This window comes from Phocoena phocoena, chromosome 2, assembly GCF_963924675.1.
Source record: "Phocoena phocoena chromosome 2, mPhoPho1.1, whole genome shotgun sequence".
Lineage (NCBI taxonomy): Eukaryota > Metazoa > Chordata > Mammalia > Artiodactyla > Phocoenidae > Phocoena > Phocoena phocoena.
Window position 1 is genome coordinate 143508235 of NC_089220.1, and position 17573 is coordinate 143525807.

General features: G+C 55.0%; 1 protein-coding gene across 2 annotated transcripts in view; it reads right to left on the bottom strand.

The window, feature by feature from the left end:
• Positions 1 to 1313: 1313 nt before the first annotated feature.
• ARNT2 (aryl hydrocarbon receptor nuclear translocator 2) overlaps positions 1314 to 17573 on the bottom strand; it is a 155277-nt gene continuing 139017 nt past the window's right edge. For both annotated transcript variants that reach the window (XM_065872437.1, XM_065872435.1), the window contains 4 exons: positions 14626 to 14764; positions 13775 to 13940; positions 3006 to 3142; positions 1314 to 1412 (listed from right to left, as the gene is read on the bottom strand). In XM_065872437.1, coding sequence (XP_065728509.1) covers positions 1314 to 1412; positions 3006 to 3142; positions 13775 to 13940; positions 14626 to 14764 — 541 coding nt within the window. The remainder of the gene's footprint in view (positions 1413 to 3005; positions 3143 to 13774; positions 13941 to 14625; positions 14765 to 17573) is intronic.

Consider the following 17573-nt stretch of genomic DNA (forward strand, 5'->3'; position numbering starts at 1 on the left):
GAGCCAAAACCGGAGCCGGAGCCCTGCAATCCCCCCCCACCCCCTGCCTCCGCCCCCCGAGATGCCACTGTTCCCAGCCGGCTGAAGAGAGGATGCTCCGGCGGCCTGGTGGGGAACGTCTCAGAGCTCCCATCTCCACGCACAGGGTTCACCCCTCAGTCATCTCTAGAGCTTGGTCCCAGGAAGGCACCCTGTGGCACAGAAGGACCGGGAGGCCTGGGTGCCCTGCCCTCCCCCTTACACCCCCATGGGGGCCAGGGTCTCTGTGAGCTCAAGGGGTGCCCCCTGCAGCCATCGGGCGGGGACAAAGCCCGGCTCTCACCGACAGGGCAAGGATGAGAAACCCTGGCAGAACCAGGAGAGGCCGCTCTTCAGACACAGAGAGGAAAGGGTGGGCACTCTCATGGGCTCTGAATCTGCACGTGGGGGGCTTGGACCAAAGAACTGACCCATCAAAGTGAGCAGCTCCCGGCCAGGACTCCTAGTGACACTGTCAAGTGCCCGTCTGCTCAGGTCAGCCTGTCCGCCCGGCGCCCAGGCCCTGAGCCCTGCTTCCTCCGGCCACAGGGGCTCCTGCTCAGCTTGGACGGGGCTGCACATCCGGGATGTCACTCTCGCCACACACCCTGGATTCTAGACCCTCACTGTGGCCGCACACGACAGACACGGGGCACAACACATCCATCAGGACAAGGATTCACATCACACTGCACCAAGTACACACATCTCACGGCACGACGGACGCACAGACAGACGTGGCTGAGACAGGGCCCAGAGGAGCCAGCGTCCCCCCCACCTCGGTGTCCCCAGGCTCCTCCTCTCTAGCTCGGAGAACAAAGCCTGTGCATCCTGTTCACCTCTTTCCCCAACACCCCCTAAGCCCCACCCGGACACAGGAGTTAAAGGCCAGAAGAAACCAGATTCCAGCTTCCTGGGCAGGCCTGAGGGTGCCGCTTGGGCTCTCTGAGCTGTAACTGAACTTTTTATAGATGAAAATTGTCTAATATGAGATTATTCACAACCAGATTTTAAGAACCCAATGGGCTCGCCTCCCAAGCACAGACAGGTAAAATACAATAAATACAACCAGCCCCCAACGTCTACTGGGCTCCTGGTCGGTGGCCGAGCAGCTGCAGCTGTGGGTTAGAAGCTGAGCAACACCACGGCAGTGAGGGGAACACGGGGCGTGAGATGTCTTCTGCTGGGGGGTCCCGCGGCAGGGCAAGCAGGGCGCGGGGGGGGCCCCGTTCACGTGGGCGTCAATGTCACAGCATGGGGGGCACTGCCCGGTGGAAGCCTCGCTCTGTCCGCAGCTACTCAGAAAACGGCGGGAACATGCCCAGGTCAGCAAAGTCTTCAATGTTATAGTTGCCGGTCCCCTGGGTTGGATCTCCTGGCATGGGCAGCATGTCCTGCAGGAGAGAAGAAAAGAAAGGGCAGGGGAGTCGGCTCATCCTCCCGGGCACCGGCACGTCCCAGGAGCCCAGCCTGCCAGCCACCCTCACGGTCACCTCTCTAAGGGGGCGGCCCAGGAACACGCCACCGGCCACCTGAGGGATGCTCTGAGACGGTCCTCAAATGTCTGAGATCCTGGGAAGCTGTTCTCTCCTGGGAGCTGTCATTCCAGCACACAAACACAACTTCAGGACACGACCTTTCTCTATTTAAAACTGAGCCAGGACACAGGGTGGACAAGAGGCCCACTGGTGGGGAGAACCCAGCTTGGTGCCAAGCAAGGTACATACAACCGACGATCAAAATGCAACAGCACTGCAACATGGGGAGGGGCAAAAGGGGGGCTACGTGTGTGAACAGCTGAGTGGCCTGTCTTCACTGTATGTATCTACGGCAAGGCCAAATCCCTGCAAGGTTAGACTTCACCTTTAACAAGTCCTTCAAGTTCTCTGGGCCTCAGACTACCCATCCAGAAAATCTGAGGAGCTATATTTCCATCCCTTATGGCAAATGTCCCAAAGTGTGTTGTGTCCAATTCTTGGCCCATGAGATGCTCTGGGAGGAAAGAATTCTGTGGACAAATGAGTTTGGGAAACAAGGTATACTTTGCCTACCTCCTAAAAATCCTCAGTCTTCGTTAGTATAATAAAGGCTCTGATAAGTCCTGCAGTCAAGAAACCGAATAAGTCTGTTTAATCATGTTTCACAAACTTATTTGACCAAGAATTCTTTTTAGCATCGTGACCACGAAGAACCAGCTTAGGGAATTCTGCCTTACATGGCAGTTGTGAGGCATAAGAATGGGCCGGGGCTGAGCCTTATAGATGGAGGAAGGAGGGGCTAATCATTATAGGACAGGGTACCTCTCTGCATATGTAAAAGGATCCTGCCCCTTTGCGGACCTGGAGTGACATCTGGGTTCTAGACCTTTGTCTCTGAAGATGCTGCTCGACCTGGTGGGAAAGGTGCTTGGGATGAGGGTGGGGAAAAGGGAAAGCTCTCCCTTGAGAAGGGGGATCTTAGTCTGCGGGTCTCAGAGCCCTACCACCAGCTGCTTCCTCCCCCATCCTCGCTCTGCGGGGCAGGCTCTGGGACATGACCGAAGGCACCTGGGGCTCCCTCATGAAGACCTGGTGGGGTGGATGGAGCATCAGCCGGTTCATGCCCCCAACAGGAGCCTTTCCCCAGTGAGAACTTTTCTGGCTGAGAAGTGGAGCTCCGAACACCCCGAAGGGGCTGCGTCCTGCACCACGGGGCTGCCGGCAGTGTCCACTGCTGCTGCACGCTTAGGTCAGGGCTGCCCCAGGCGCGAGGGATGGACCAGGAACGGCTCAAAAAACTCAGAGTGGCAAGGCGCCCAGGCAGCCTCATGAGAAGAGCCGAGCCTCCTACTGGACCCCCTCAAGTCAGGGCTACTACCTTCCCTGGGAGGGGCCAGCACTCACAGTCTCTATCGGCAGTCGTGCTGTGGCAGGGAGGCAGAGACCGAGGGGGACAGGAAGCAGAGAGAGGCGCCGGTACCTACGAGAAGGCGGTGCTCGCTGATTTACCTGGAACACTTCAGTCTGACCCGGCTGCTGGTGGGACTGCTGCTCACCGCTCTGCTGTCCGTGGTGCTGGCTTTGCCACTGCGACCAGACTTCCGAGGGCCGCCCTTGGAACTGCCCGCTACCTTGTCCACTTTCAGCTGAAAGATCCGACGCACAGGACACTTCCTTTAAAAGCCATCCCGTGGCTCTGGGAGACCTAAGAACCACTGCAGCCCAGAGGGTCCCACATTTCTGAAAGGCGTGTTCCATCCAGAGCTGGCTGACTGTGTTCGCTGTGCCCCTCTCTCTCACGCTGGCTGATAGATAAGAAGTTAGCTGTGCACCCGAGAGCTGGGTGGGTGAAACAGGAAAGGGGGCTCTCTGGCGAACGGCGCAGGGACCGGCTGGACAGGGTGGCTCTCCTGTGTGCACCTGCCAGGTGACCAAGGCCGGAAGCCTCAGAGCCCTCGGCCCTTTGTGATCACTGTTGGAGGCCTGCTTCCGTGGGGCCTGTCTGGGGCCGACAGCAGCCCTCTCCTTGACATGCGCGAGAAGGGAGAGGCGGTCCCTGCCACTCTAGATGCCCCTCAGCTCACAGGCTGCTCTTTAAAGGAACCTGGCCCTGACAGAGGAAGAGCCTCACTCAGCAAGCCCTGACCTCCGGCAGCCTCGCTGCCTTTTGGGCAACTTGGCTGAAGCCACATGTGGAGTTCCACGAGGTCCTTCCACGGGGGTCAAGAGCCATGGCCCTTTCTGCCCATCTCTTTAGCTGAGGGTTTCTCAGCACCGCTAGTTTGGGAGGAAAGGCATTTGGGTACAGCTTAGACAAGAAGACAGGTCTCTTTGTGGGAATCAGCAAATTACAATTTGTAAGTGAGAGCAACCTTGCTTCTGTCTACACTTTACAAAAAATACCCAATGGAAAAACGGAAACTAAGAAAAACGAGCAGAATTTTGTCTAAAACATTTAAAGATTCAACCCGAGGGGGTAGTTTATCCTAAGGTGTATAAAAAAAAACCCCACAGGAACTTCTTCTTGTGCTAAACCATTCGATAACGTTTTGGAGGCAATGGGCTCACTGTCAAGCTCTGGGTGGCGGGACAGGCCCCATCGTGGCTCCACTTGCTCTTTCAACAGTCCTACCGATCACAGGCGCCCCTACTCACCACCTGATGAGTGAACACTGGGTTAATCTGGGGGATGGCTAGACGGTGTGCAGGGGGAAGAATCAATCCCTCCCTCTCACACACATACATCTCACCTACTGCCTGAGATATAAACGGCTTTAATAAGACATACACTCCCTTGGATGCTCCACCACTGGTGCCTTTCAAGCTCTGCACCATCACAGTTGGTAAAGGGGTTTAGAAAATCAGGGAAGGATACAATTCCCTATTTCAGCACAAGAGGGATTTAAATCTATCGTGTATGTAGGATTCTGTTGTTAAAAAAAAATGCGTCTGGCTTTGCTGAAATGCCTTTACCCGAGACTCTCTCGTGAGACTCCCTGGGCCAGGAGGAGCTCTTTCATAGAATCACGTCCTCCGGCTTCCTCCAGGACCTTCCTGCCACAGTGATCCATGCTGGAGTCCTGCCCATCATGAATTAATTCTCTCCACTCTTCTTTCCTACGTGGCCTGAAGTGTGTCTCCCAAATTCATATGTGGAAGGTCCAGCCGTCAGTATCTCAGACTGTGACTGTATCCAGAGAAGGGGCCTTTAAAGAGGCAGTTAAGGGGACTTCTCTGGTGGTCCGGTGGTTAAGAATCCACCTTCCAATGCAGGGAACCTGGCTTCGATCCCTAGTTGGGGAACTAAGATCCCACACGCCACGGGGCAACTAAGCCCACATGCCACAACTGGAGAGCCCGTGTGCCACAGTGCAACTACTGAGCCTGTGCGCCACAGCTAGAGAGAAGCTTGCATGCCGGAACTGAGATCCCGCATGCCGCAACTAAGACTTGACGCAGGAAAATAAATAAATAAATATTTTTAAAAAAGAGACAATTAAGGTGAGATGAGCTCATATGGGTGGACCCTGATCCAATATGACTGGTGTTCTTATAAGAAGAAGAAATCCGGACACAGGCACAGAGGGAAGACCATGTGAAGACGCAGGGAAAAGGTGGCCATCTACAAGACAAAGAGAGAGGCCTCAGAAGAAACCCACCCTGCTAACACCTTGATCTCAGACTTCTAGCCTCCAGAACGGCGAGAAAGTAAGTTTCTATTGTTTAAGTCACCCGGCCTGTGGTATTTTGTGATGGCGGCCCTAGCAGACGAGTACAGGCTCCTCAAGCCCCATGCCTACCTCTCCTTCCCTTTGCTGGCCATTCACACAGCGTCTTCTCACCTTTCCCTCCCTCCTCCACGCTCTGCAATCACTCTGCAGCGAACTCTGTACAGCCGAGCCCAACCCAACAGAAATTCAAATTCAATTCTCACTGTTAAGCTCTCTTGGGTATCGACACTTATGACCACCACCTTCTTGGAATTGTTTGGCTGACCTCTCCGACTACACCATCTCCTACGCCACTCCTTGCCAGGTGCCCCCTGGCTCTTACATATGTCTCCGCCCCTGAACATGGGCTGAATGCAGAGGTCTGAGTTAGGCCTTCCCTTTGATCAGCAGACAGGATGGGGGCAACCTCTTCTATCCCCATGAACTAACTAACTGATTCATTGATTCATTGGGCAGGTATTTCCCGAGCTCCCACTCTGAGCCAGCCTCCAGGTGACTATTGTACCTACACTGGGAAACGAGACAGTTCCTATATCCAAGACAGTTCCTAGGAGCTTTACAGCATGGTCGGGGGAGAGGAGTAAGCAGCTATGTCCATCCAGTTGTAAGCTGCTATAAGAAGGTCGAGCAGAGCTGTAATAAAAAACCTCTTAGGAGGGATACCTAACCTAGTTATGGCAAGTAGAAAATGCTTTTCAGAGACTTCACTTGAGAGCAGAAGGGGAATAGTTAGTAGTTAACCAGGCGTAAGGCTTGGAGGTGGGGTTAAAAAGCATTCCAGACACAAGGATCAGTCTGTACAAGACGTGGCAGTGAAGAGGGTCCGTTCCACCCAGGGACCTACAGGAGGTTCCGGATGCCAAAGGGCCCGGAGAAGTGTGACCCAGCTGGAGGGCACACCAGGGGTCAGGTCCCACACCATGAGGGTGATGGATTTTGAGGGCAGCAGAGAACTGCTGAAGGCTCTTAAGTTGAGGTGCGTCGCACACAGACCTTCACGTTTGGGAAGGTCACCCTGTCAGTGGACGAGGGGACAAGGTGAGGGGGAAGAAGCCCAGGTGGCATGAGGCTGGGGGAGTAATCCTCGCAGGAGGTGACAGTAGCACCAGACGTGAGGCGGAGAGAAGCGGATGGATCTGAGGTATTCTGGGGAAGGAGGTACCAGGACTTGTGCACTGATGTTTGGCTGTGCTGAGGGGCGTGAAGGGAGGACCTGGGAGTGGCAGACTCACATCTCACGTCTCTGGTGGTGTTTACAGCGCAGCTTCTCTCCTAAGCTTCGGGTCCATCTATCCACCTTAGGAGATGTGTCTAAACAGTATGACAGACACCTTGGACCCCTCACACCTAAAACAATCGTCCCACCTCCTCGGACAGCCCAGACGGGGACACCACGCCTGTCAACTCTTTGCTCTCACCCACCCCTCACGTCCAGTCACTCACTGGGTTCTGTTGCATCCCCAATCCCCTAACACCCCTCCGCCCAGTCTCCTTCACTCCATCCATTCTCACAGCCGCCACCCGTGCTCCGAGCCGGGCCAGCACCCAATCTCCCCCAGACCCACGCAGCTACCGGGGTGGTCTTCCTACAACGGCATCCGCTGCTTAGAAACTAACACAGTCTCCCCTCGCCGCACCCCCCACCCCCACCCCATGGGAGTTCCCTGGCGGCCCAGTGGTCAGGACCTGGTGCTTTCACTGCTGTGGCCCTGGGTTCAATCCCTGGTCGGGAAACTAAGATCCCACAAGCCACGTGGCGCGGCCAAAAGAAAACAAAACAAAGAAACACAGTCCCCCACCGTCCACGTTCCTCAGAGGGGGCACACTCGAGCCTTCGGCATACGGTTCCTGTTTTTCAGACCCCATCTCCCCCTTCTTTGTGCCCCCAGCCCCTCTCACCCCAGTCACATGCCGTTGTAGACTTAACCCCCGCCCCACACACTGCACACCGCTCCATCACTGTGGTCTCTGTCGTGGGCATCCTTCCCCTGCTCTGTGCCTGCAGGAATCTACTCGCGCTCAAAGTCCCGACCGAACGTGACCCTGCGCGACCGATTCCCTCAGTCATTCTGTCTTCTTCGCTCGTCTGCAGCACTTGCATTGTCTCTCGGGACGGTGCCCATCACGCTACACTGACTCATCCCCAGATGGTGAGTAACTTAAGGCCAGAGATCTTATCTACGTCTGTCTCAGGACTTACTGAGTATACTGCCTGGAATAAAGGAGGCTTCAATAAGTATCTGCTGAGGGCAAGAATAAAGGAATGGAAAAAGGAAGGGAAAGAGGGGAGAAGGAAGCAGAAACATGAACATTCTGTACACTTCTACTTCTAGTCCCCTTTGAGGCTTCCTGGACATCGCTGACTTATAATGAAACAAAAACACATTCTCTCATCAGTCTTCCTCGGTGACAGCCAGACACAGGGTAGGGTGGAGGGGGCATGAAGATTAGAGGAAGATTAGCTCTCCATTCGTATCTGGGGGTGATTCTACTAATTACAGGGACAAGATTTCAGAATAAAAATTCTTAAACTTCTGGGGAGGGAAGTGCTCTTCTTAAACGTGTGCAACAGAAAAAAAAATCAATGAACTGGATTGCTTTAGAAACAGCATAGATTAGTTAAGGAGGGAGGGAAAGGACTTAGTATTTTTGGAGTACTGACTATGTGCTAGGCAACGTGCTGGGTACTTTCTAGACACTATTTCATTTCATTTCTTCTTCGCTCTGACTCTAAGAGATGGGTCCATCTTCCACGTTTTTCAGATGAGGAAACCGGGGCTCAAAGACGTCAAGAAATGTCCCCAACTCATTTAGCTTATAAATGCCAGAGGCAGGGTTTGAACCTCATCTTTCTGACGCTGAAGCCCACGTGCGTTCATTTGATACATACAGCTTTCATACTGAACCCTGACTATGTACCTGACACTGAGCAGTGTGCTGGGGATACAATGGATTGCAATGGCCCAATCCACTGAGAAAGAAAGATGAGTACGTAGGCAACTGGAATTGTTAAGAGTGCTTATAAGGGAAGCAAGGGCAGTGTGGAGGGACAAAGGAGCGAGACCTGACTCAGTCGGCATCTTCCTGGAGAAAGTTACATCCAAAGACGATCTGCAGGATGAGTTCCCCGGCCATGTGGTAGGAGAGTTAAAGGGGAAAGCCCTCCATTCAGCCTCTGCTACTGAAAGTTTTCCTGAGCTGTATTAGTGACCTCTCTGATTAAATAACGAGTCATAACTACGACACGACCTCTCCCGGAAGACAGAGCCATGTGGGGTCTTAGCCTAAACCCTGGCCCTGACTGACCTGCCTGCAGACGGATGGTGAACAGGGCATGTTCATGGCCCGCCCTCAAGATGTACCCACAAGTTCCTTTCTGGAAAAAGCCCCAGTGTTACCCAACATCCCTGTGTCCCCTTATTGCTCCCAAAGCCATGTATATGGCTGCAAACCATGAGCTAGGTTCTAGCCACGCTCTGTTTCTTGTGTTCTGTGGGCTTCCTGCGCAAGGCCTAGGCTGCTACAGTCCTGGCTGGATGCCTGGGCCACCTGCCAGCCCAGGGGTCCAAGCAGAATATATTTTTAGGCTGCTACAATCTGGGCCAACTGGGTGGGCTTTTAAACCAAAAGTCAGAATCTTCGGGAGCTTGTAGATTTCTAGGTTGTAGAGGGAAGGGGATGACAACTTCCTTAAAAGAAAAATTCATTGGCACTCAATGTTATAATTTCACTTTTGCTAACTAACATTTTGGGTGAGATTCATCTGATTTGGAAGTTGCCCTAAGAGTCCAGGTTCACTTGAAGCCCAGCTCAGAGGTCCTAAGCGGTTGGGTTTAGCTCAGCGGCTCTCAAGCAGGGGTGATTTTGCCCCCTCACCCTGGAGGGACAACTGTCAATGTCTAGAGACATTTCTCATTGTCACGAACGGAGGAGCACCAGTAAACAGAGGCCAGGGCTGCTGCTAAACACCCTCTGTGAACAAACAAAGAACCATCTGGGGCCAAGTGTCCACAGCACTGCAGCTCAGAAGCCCTGCCGGATAAAGACAGCAAAGAGCACCAAAGGGGCAGCTTATCCTCTTACGAGCGCCTTCCAGGTAAGGGCCTCCCTGTGGGTCTCAGCCAAGAGGTGCACCTGCTTCGCACGATTTCTGGTTAAGATCTTTTTTTTTTTTTTTTTTACATCTTTATTGGAGCATAATTGCTTTACAATGGTGTGTTAGTTTCTGCTTTATCTGGTTAAGATCTTGTCTTTTTATCACTAACTAGTAAGGGTGGGATGGTCTATAATTCCCTCAAATTATAGAAATTGAAGAATTCCCAGGGCTGAGTTTTGGGGGCAGGAGGTGGGGAGTAAGAGGAGCACGGTGTCTGCAAACATTTCGGGTTATTGCAATCCCCTCTCATAGTGCATATCCTACCCTGCTTCCCTATCTCTAATTATTCATCCTATTTCTCCCTGAAAGAATCTTCAGACATGGCTGGAATGACATATCCTTTCAATCTTCCTCTCCAAGGTAAATCTGCTAGGCCAGCTGTGACTTGTGCTATGAGGGAATGAGATACTTTAGCTACCTCTTCCTAAACTGAAAGGCACATGGGGGACAAATGAGAAGCAATGGACACGCTCGTGTCCGCCAACTTACTACCTCAGGAAGCACGGTGGTAAGACAACAATGTAAGTAAGTCCCAGCCCTGAAAAGGCATATATGCAGCCCTCGAGCCAAGTCAGGGAATGAAAGCCTGGCCTGCCGCAGCAACTCGGAACCACGTTCATCGTGCAACTTGTCTGCCTGGCTCCCTGCATTTCTCCTAGAAACATGGTAATATCAACAAGCAGACGCCTGCGGGTAGTTGAAACAGAGGACTAACCAGTTCCGGGATTCGCATCATATAAATCTTTGGCAGTTATCATTTCAGTGCCTCCAAACTCTAAATCCACCCTCCTTTGCCCTCCCTGCTTTGTGAAATGGGAAATGGACCCTGTAAATATTTCTCCTTTGCTAGCTGGTGCAATGTTAGGCTTTGTCAATAGAGGGAGCTGGAGAGACAGGCCGGGCACAGCAGAGGAAGTGGCTTGTCTTCTGGTTCGGGTGGCTTTTCTGCCCGGCATGTGTCTACCAGCGGCGTGCAGGAGGCCCAGGGGCACCCACTCTTCAGCAAGCATCCTCAATCACCCAGAGGGCTGCAGGCCGGCTCCACCCTGCCGGCGCTCTCCATGAAACCTCAGCCACCTGGTTGGGGGGGGGGGTCCACTGGCTCTGGTCCACCTGCGCCCTCTAGCCAGTGTAGGAGCACAACACTGCCAGGCTGCTTCTGCAGACCTGCTGCAGCCCCACAGCCTCTGGCAAGTTCGTTTACCCCCAGTAGCTTGTGTGTCCTGTGGGGGATACACCTTCAACAAGGTAAGGCTTCATGGGGTGTGGTCTTCTCCAGGCTGCCTTGCTTGTAACCCTCAGGCCCAACCAACAGGCCCTGAGGTACAGCTGTCTCACCCACGCCCTGGCGGACACCCGGGGAAGCCACTCAGATCTGCACCTACGGGGCCAGGGTATGTCCGTTGCAAATGTAAGCACCACCAGCTGTTTTAATGGTTTCATATTTATTTAATAATTAATGAAACTGACCTTTTACCGAGATTGCTCTGCTCCCTCCCCACTCCCCCACTGCCATCTGCTCTTCCCTGCAGCCCTCCCTTCCGTGCTCTGGAGCAGCCATCGTTAATAACACACCCCTCAGGCCCTTTCCCTAATCATGCCCCCTCTCTTCTCTGACCATAACGGAAGCTTGCCCCCTCTCCTCCACCAGGACTCCAGACACAAGGATCAGTCTGTACAAGACCTGGCAGTGAAGAGGGTCCGTTCCACCCAGGGACCTACAGGAGGTTCCGGATGCCAAAGGGCCCGGAGAAGTGTGACCCAGCTGGAGGGCACACCAGGGGTCAGGTCCCACTGCCCTTGAAGCCCTCTGGGGCAGGAGCTGCTTGTTTTACCCACACTCCACAGATCCCGTGGTCCGCGCGCTCTCCAGGCCACCTCCACACCATGGTCCTCCACCCTGCTGTGAACTCTGACCCCTCTGCCTGGGCCTCCCCCGCCTGCACTGGGAGGTGTCCTCCAGGAGCCTTGCATCACAGATGACTCTGGCGCCCACCCCGCTGAAGGTCCTCCTCCCCACCTCCAGCCTGAGCCTCCCGCCTCCTCAGCTTCCTGTCCCCACCTCATCGCTCCACCTGAGTTGGCTTCCAAACACACGCCAACTGTGTCCTTTCCCACTCGAACTGCTCGTGTGAGGTTAACAAACGAGGTATTGATGGTAAGGCCCCAAGAAACTCCTCAGTCCTTATTTTCTCTATTTACAGTCTCTTCCATGCACTCATTGAAAGGGTTCTAGCCCCTTTCACATTAGTATAAATCAGGACACATCCAATGCCTATGTTAATTCTAAGGTACCCTGAACGATGGATTAGAGAGAACGGCCAGGATGGGGTAGTGATGGGAGCACAGACTCAGATGGCACTACCTGGCTCCACAGGCGTGATGCTACCACTGAGCAGCCGTGAGGCCTTGGGGAAGCATCATAATTTCTCCCTCATGGGGCTACCATGAGCTCTAAGTGAACTCAAATGTGTAAAGTGCTGGGCACGTAGTAAGCATCTGGTAAGCGTTAGCTACTGTCATAACTATTATTGTTATCATCCGAGTGTGAGACAGCTGGACGGCAGCTGTGAAAATGGTTGCTGAGCCTGGACCCCGTTTGTGTGATCCTGTTCTTGGTCTTCAGGTTGTACGGTGGCCTCAGCCCCACGCTTTGTCCTTTCTGTGTTCCATCTCTGTTTGCACTTCGGGGCCTAGCATTTGCTAAGTGGAGACCAGACAGATTCACAGAGCTAAAGGCCCTAGTCGTCGGGGCAGCGGGTGGCTTCCCCTCCTTTCTTGCTAGAGCCACACTGAGGTGCTTCTAGGCCTTACGGGGTGAGTGCCAGGTCTCCTCTGAGCCTCTCCTCACCCTCCTGCCTTCAGTAGACCTTGGCCGCTGCACCTCCAGCACTGGCCTGCCGTCTCTCTGTTCCCATCAGTCTCCCCTGCCTCCGTGTCTGCACTGCTGGTCGGAACCGAGTCTCCTTCCCTCCGTTTCTAGGGCTCAGCCCAGGGCCTGGCACTCAGGAGGCCCTGGCACTCAGGAGGCCCTGGCACTCAGGAGGGCCTTGGTGAGTAGGTCAGTGCCAGGTGGGCCCTGTGCTTCCAGGAAGGACTAGGTGCCTGCATGCCAAGTGTGCCACGGCCGCCTTCAGGACAAGACTGGGGCTGGGGGAGGGTGGGAAGTCTCTCCATATCCCGGTGAGGGAGCCGGATGTAGAGACTGCAGGGAGGCGGGACTGCTCCTGGGAACCAGAGGCTTCCAACCTCAGGGTGGATCTACGTTGTCAAGGGCCTGGCTGACTTGAAAGCAATTGCCTCAGGGCTCCTCCTTCCTGAAATAGGGCTCTGTGCTTCTAAACTCACAGACTAATCTAGCAAGAATATTTAAAGGCTGAATGTAAGAACCCGCTATAAGGAAATGGGATTCACGCTGAGGGGACAGCTGAGTCCAAGGGGGAGCCACAGATAAGGAGTCGGGAAATGCTGGGCCCCAGACCTCGAGACCTCGGGCTGACAGGGCCAGAAGTGCTGCTATTAGTGGTGGGGATGGAGAGGGCGTGCGAGCAGCTGCCAACTCCAGGTATGGGCTAGGAACAAGGCACTGCTCTTTCCTAAGGCTGACACGGCTTAAGGGGAAGCCTGCAACTCAGATGGAAATTCAGATGTTTGGGCGCTGCTTTGCGCTCCCTCCCCGAGCACGCTGTTGGCCGTCTCTCTCTGGGGACAGCACTGCGGGAAGACGGGCACCAGCTCGGGCTTCTTGCCAGCCCCACGGTCCCTTCTGAGCCCCTGCCATGTGACATGGAACCCTGACCCTGGCAGACACGCTGAGGGGGATCCATGAAATACCTGCAGGGTGAGCAGTGGTAAGGGCTCCTGGGAAGGGCACCACAGGAAGTGGTTACTTAACCCTTTATGGCCTGAGGTTGTACAAACAAAGCTAGGCGAGATGTTCTTACGTGGGATAGGATCCCTCTTTTAATATTAAAAAGTGAACTTTACGGTGTTTATTACTTACACAATTTATTTACACAATTGGTCATCCCTATAACCTATACTTCTCTAGTTTTTTGAAATAAGACTATAGGGTTTTTGACTTGGGCGACCTAAAAGTCCTTGCCAAGGGCCATAAAGGGTTAAAATAGCATTCAGATGACATCAGCGCAAGGGAGTAGAGTCCCAGAGCCTCGAAAATGATAAAGTCAATCCACAAAGCCGAGGTCTAGGCAGCCAGTCTCTTAGGGACACGATTGGCCTCCAGATAGCCAGAGAGAAGAGGCGCTTGGAAATCTCCAGACCTGGTACCAGGATTCTGGGAGCTTGGGGCTCAGACCCCCAAACTCAGAATGTTCAGAAAGCATCTTTGCTGACGCTCCCAGGCATTCTTTCCCTCCTTCCCCACCTACCGAACCCTGGAGTCCTGTTGGCAAGACTGGAGTAGGCGTTCCCGCTGGGCGAGGAGGTGGCTGGACTGGAGAGAGGACTGTAGGAGGAGGGGTCGGCCGGGTAGGTGTGGCTCGTTCCAATCCCAAAGGGAGAAGACTGAGTCTTGCTGGACTGGGAGGGGATTGGCTGCAATCGGGATGAAGCACAGAGATGGAGAGCATCAGCAGCAGGTGTACCCGGTCCACAGCCTGGGCTGGTCACTGCCACCCGCAGTGGCAGTCCCGCCCTGGGCCGATAGCGGCTCCAAAGGCCCTCCTGGGGGATCAGGCCACTGTGTGCCGGCCCAAGAACCACAGCACTGGGGCCCTGCATCTTTGGCGCAGGTCTGGTTGATATTCATGCCCAGGGCTACAAGGATCTAGGTCCTCTGCCTTCTGCTTATGGGACCTTGGCAAGGACTCCCTCAGCCCAGAGGACAGCCGTCCTCACAGCGACCACACGGAGCCGCGTGTGTCCCAGCGCTGATGTTCTCACGCACTCCTGGGCCAGGGAAATGCAGGTCCCAAGCGATCAGGCTCGCTCCTGATCGAGGGCCTCTGGGCGCCCGCCCCTCCCCCAGGTTCCCCAGGACTTCCCTGAGACTGCCGGGAGAAAAGGCTGCTGAAACCGGATTCGGTACCATTGCTGGGGACCCAGTTCTCAAAGTACCCTTAGGGTGGCCAGTGCCCCTGGGAGCCCGGCTGCGTTCGGGGTGGGCAGCTGCAAGCTCAGTGTGCCGCCCCTTCTCAGAGCTGGGATGCAAAGTAAGCACAGCCCAGGTGCTCTGCACCCTCTGGGCACCTGGGGGCAGTGCCCTCACTGATACCCATACCTGTCCGGGAAAGGGCGGCCGACTACCCGCCCACGCCACCTGACTCTGGTTTAGCTGCCGGGAGATTTGGGACATGTTCTGGCTCGTCGAGGAAGAGGACTGGATGTCGTTCACGCCAGGCACGTGCACCACCGAAGAACTGCAAGGGAAGAAAACGCATTCGTCCCGGGGAGACGCCCCAGCTTGACGCGCCCTGTCCCGGGCCACCTCTCCCGGAGCGCACCGCTCTCTCCCACCGGAGCTGTGCATCACTGGATCGAAGGCCCTCAGGGGGAGCCCCCGGTCTTCCTTCTCTCCCCCAGGGCTCCCTCAACCCACCACTGCTGCCTCTTTTTCCCCACAGGGTCTCCCCCTCACTCCTCTACGAAGCCCCAATCCCACACCTCTGTGTCTCTTGCTTTCAACGGATGATTCCCAGGAAGAGAGCAGCTTCTTGGAATAAAAATCAGTCTTGGTGTTAACTTGCTCTCTGTGCTCTGGTTAATTTGTTCCTTTGGGGCACCTATAAAGCTTAAGGATTCAGGAAATAGACCACAGGCTTTCAGAGAAAAGAGCCTGTCAGTGGAAGCCTGCTGGGTGGGGCCTGGACCTGCCCGCCCGCATCCCAGTGCAAACTGCTGTTTACCTCTTTTGACCCTTCAGTGAATCTTCAGTTGAATCCAATGAGTCCTTAGTAGACACCCGCTGTGTGTGTCACCCGTGCTCCCTGCCTGTCCTCCCGCAGGCTCAGTCCCTGACCGCTGTCTCTGCTCCTAGGCCTACGCTGGCTGCACTGCTAGGCACGGCTTCTGTGAGATTTTCCCAGTTCCGCCAGTTATACAACAAGCTCATTACAGATAAAGGAGACCAGGGAAGACTTGCATTTCATTTCAGGCTCTTCCTCCTGCCTCCCCAGGGCCAGCTCCGCACAGGCAGAGTGCTGGGTGCCCATGAGCGAATCACGTGGGAAGAAGGGGGCTAATCACGGAAGGCCTGGGTGGAGGTGGGTTTTCAGCCAGGTTGTAAAGAATGGAAGGTTATAGACCAGTAAAGAAGACCGGGTACCGTTTCACTAATTGTATTACAATATGTTTTCCATGCTATCCGGTCCCTCTTAAAATAAGGAGAACTCAAAGATGACAAGACATTCCTGCACTAACCACGAGCAAGGGGAACTTCATTCCCATCCTCCTGAAAGCACTTCCTCACTTAACACAGGACTCCTTTCCCATTCTCCCTCCTGATGAATGTGTGAGCTCGGAGGGCCTTTTCTGATCACTGTTCCCTGGGGCAGGGTGGCCCTCGGTTCCCTCCCAGCACTGATTGGAGAGCTGGCAGAAGCCCTGTGGGTCCAGGGAAAGGTGCCCTGGCTAACGTGCGCACAGGGCCCACGGGACCACAGCAGGACTTGGGCTGGGGACGTACTTAGGGATGTGCTGCCACATGGTGGGGGCTCAGGGTCATTCATCCCGTAGCCCTTCCCACTCACACCAGCTCAGGCCCTGCAGATTTACAGGAAACTGCCCATCCCACAGGCGTAAAGCCTCATGTATTCTTTAATTATTATTATTATTTATAAATTTATTTGATTGATTTACTTTTTATTTTTGGTTGCGTTGGGTCTTTGTTGCTGCATGAGGGCTTCTCATTGCGGTGGCTTCTCTTGTTGCAGAGCACGGGCTCTAGATCGTGGGCTCAGTAGTTGTGACGCACGGGCTCAGTTGCTCCGTGGCATGTGGGATCTTCCCAGCCCAGGGCTCGAACTCATGGCGCCTGCATTGGCAGGCGGATTCCTAACCACTGCGCCACCAGGGAAGCCCCCTTTAATTAATCCATCCATTCATTCTATAGACCAGTATCTAGTGAGTGCCTCCACACGGAGGCTGGTGTCCCCCCCCGGAACTCCTTCCTTACACAGCCGTCCAGACACCAGCCTGCCTTCCCTTCTGGTAACCGCCCTCCACCCTGTCCCGCTCTTTTGTTTCTGTGATGACAGTCCACACAGGCACAGCACCTCCAGCTGGACCGTCTCACTCCTCCACTGCGCCCCCTGCACCCCTGCCACCCTGAACTTTCTCCAGGACTCCGCTTCCTCAAGTGCCTCTTCTCCCACAAGTCATCAGTGATGGGGTCCGAACTCCCGGGCGTGGTATTCAAGGCCTCCGAGGTCTCGTTCCGTTTCTCCCAGACTCGAGGCCTCCCCATCTCTCCTGATCCCCGATGGCTGGGTGCCCGCCCTGGCAGCAGGTGGCCACCTGACTTTTGCTTCTGGGCGGCCCTCCCGCCCCCTGCCACGCTGCCTCGGGCTGTCCCTCCTCACCTCTGGCCTCCGCTCCGTCCCTGCTGCCCTCTGTCCAGACGGCAGGGGGTTAGGGCGGGAACAGCAAGTGTTCCGAGGACTCGGTGAACACGGGCCTGGGCTGGCACACAGCCTGGCACGGAACTACAGGTGCTCACCGTGTGCTGAGAGCACGAGTAACACAGCAGCCGGGCAGGAGTCTGGAGCCTCGGCCAGCGCTCACCAGAGCGGGGAGACCGGCAGTGATGACGGCTCAGGAGCAGCTCACTGGGGGTTGTCGTCTTGTCCTCCTGTCCCCAGACCAGAGAGTCGCTGCCTGTTCAGAGACTCCCAACAGGTTGCAATCCAGCGAGGCCCAGCTGCGCGGCTGGTCAGAGCCACTCCAGGATTTCAGAGGCTGCTGTTCCAGGGCACAGCTGCCGAGCTACCTGCTGCTTCCCCAGGAGGTCTGTCCATGGACCAGTGTGGAAGCATGAGCCTCGTCCCCTTAGAGGGCAGTCCCAGCCCGGACCTCTCCCTGGGGTGGCTGGTCCCACCTGCCCAGTCTTGGTCCCTGCCTGCATCTTATCTGAAAACTCAGCTCTGGCCAAGTCAGCCAGAGGCTGGGCTGTGTGAGGAGCCCCATCCTCCCGGGCACGCATTGGAGATGCTTTGCCTAGCGAGTCTGCGG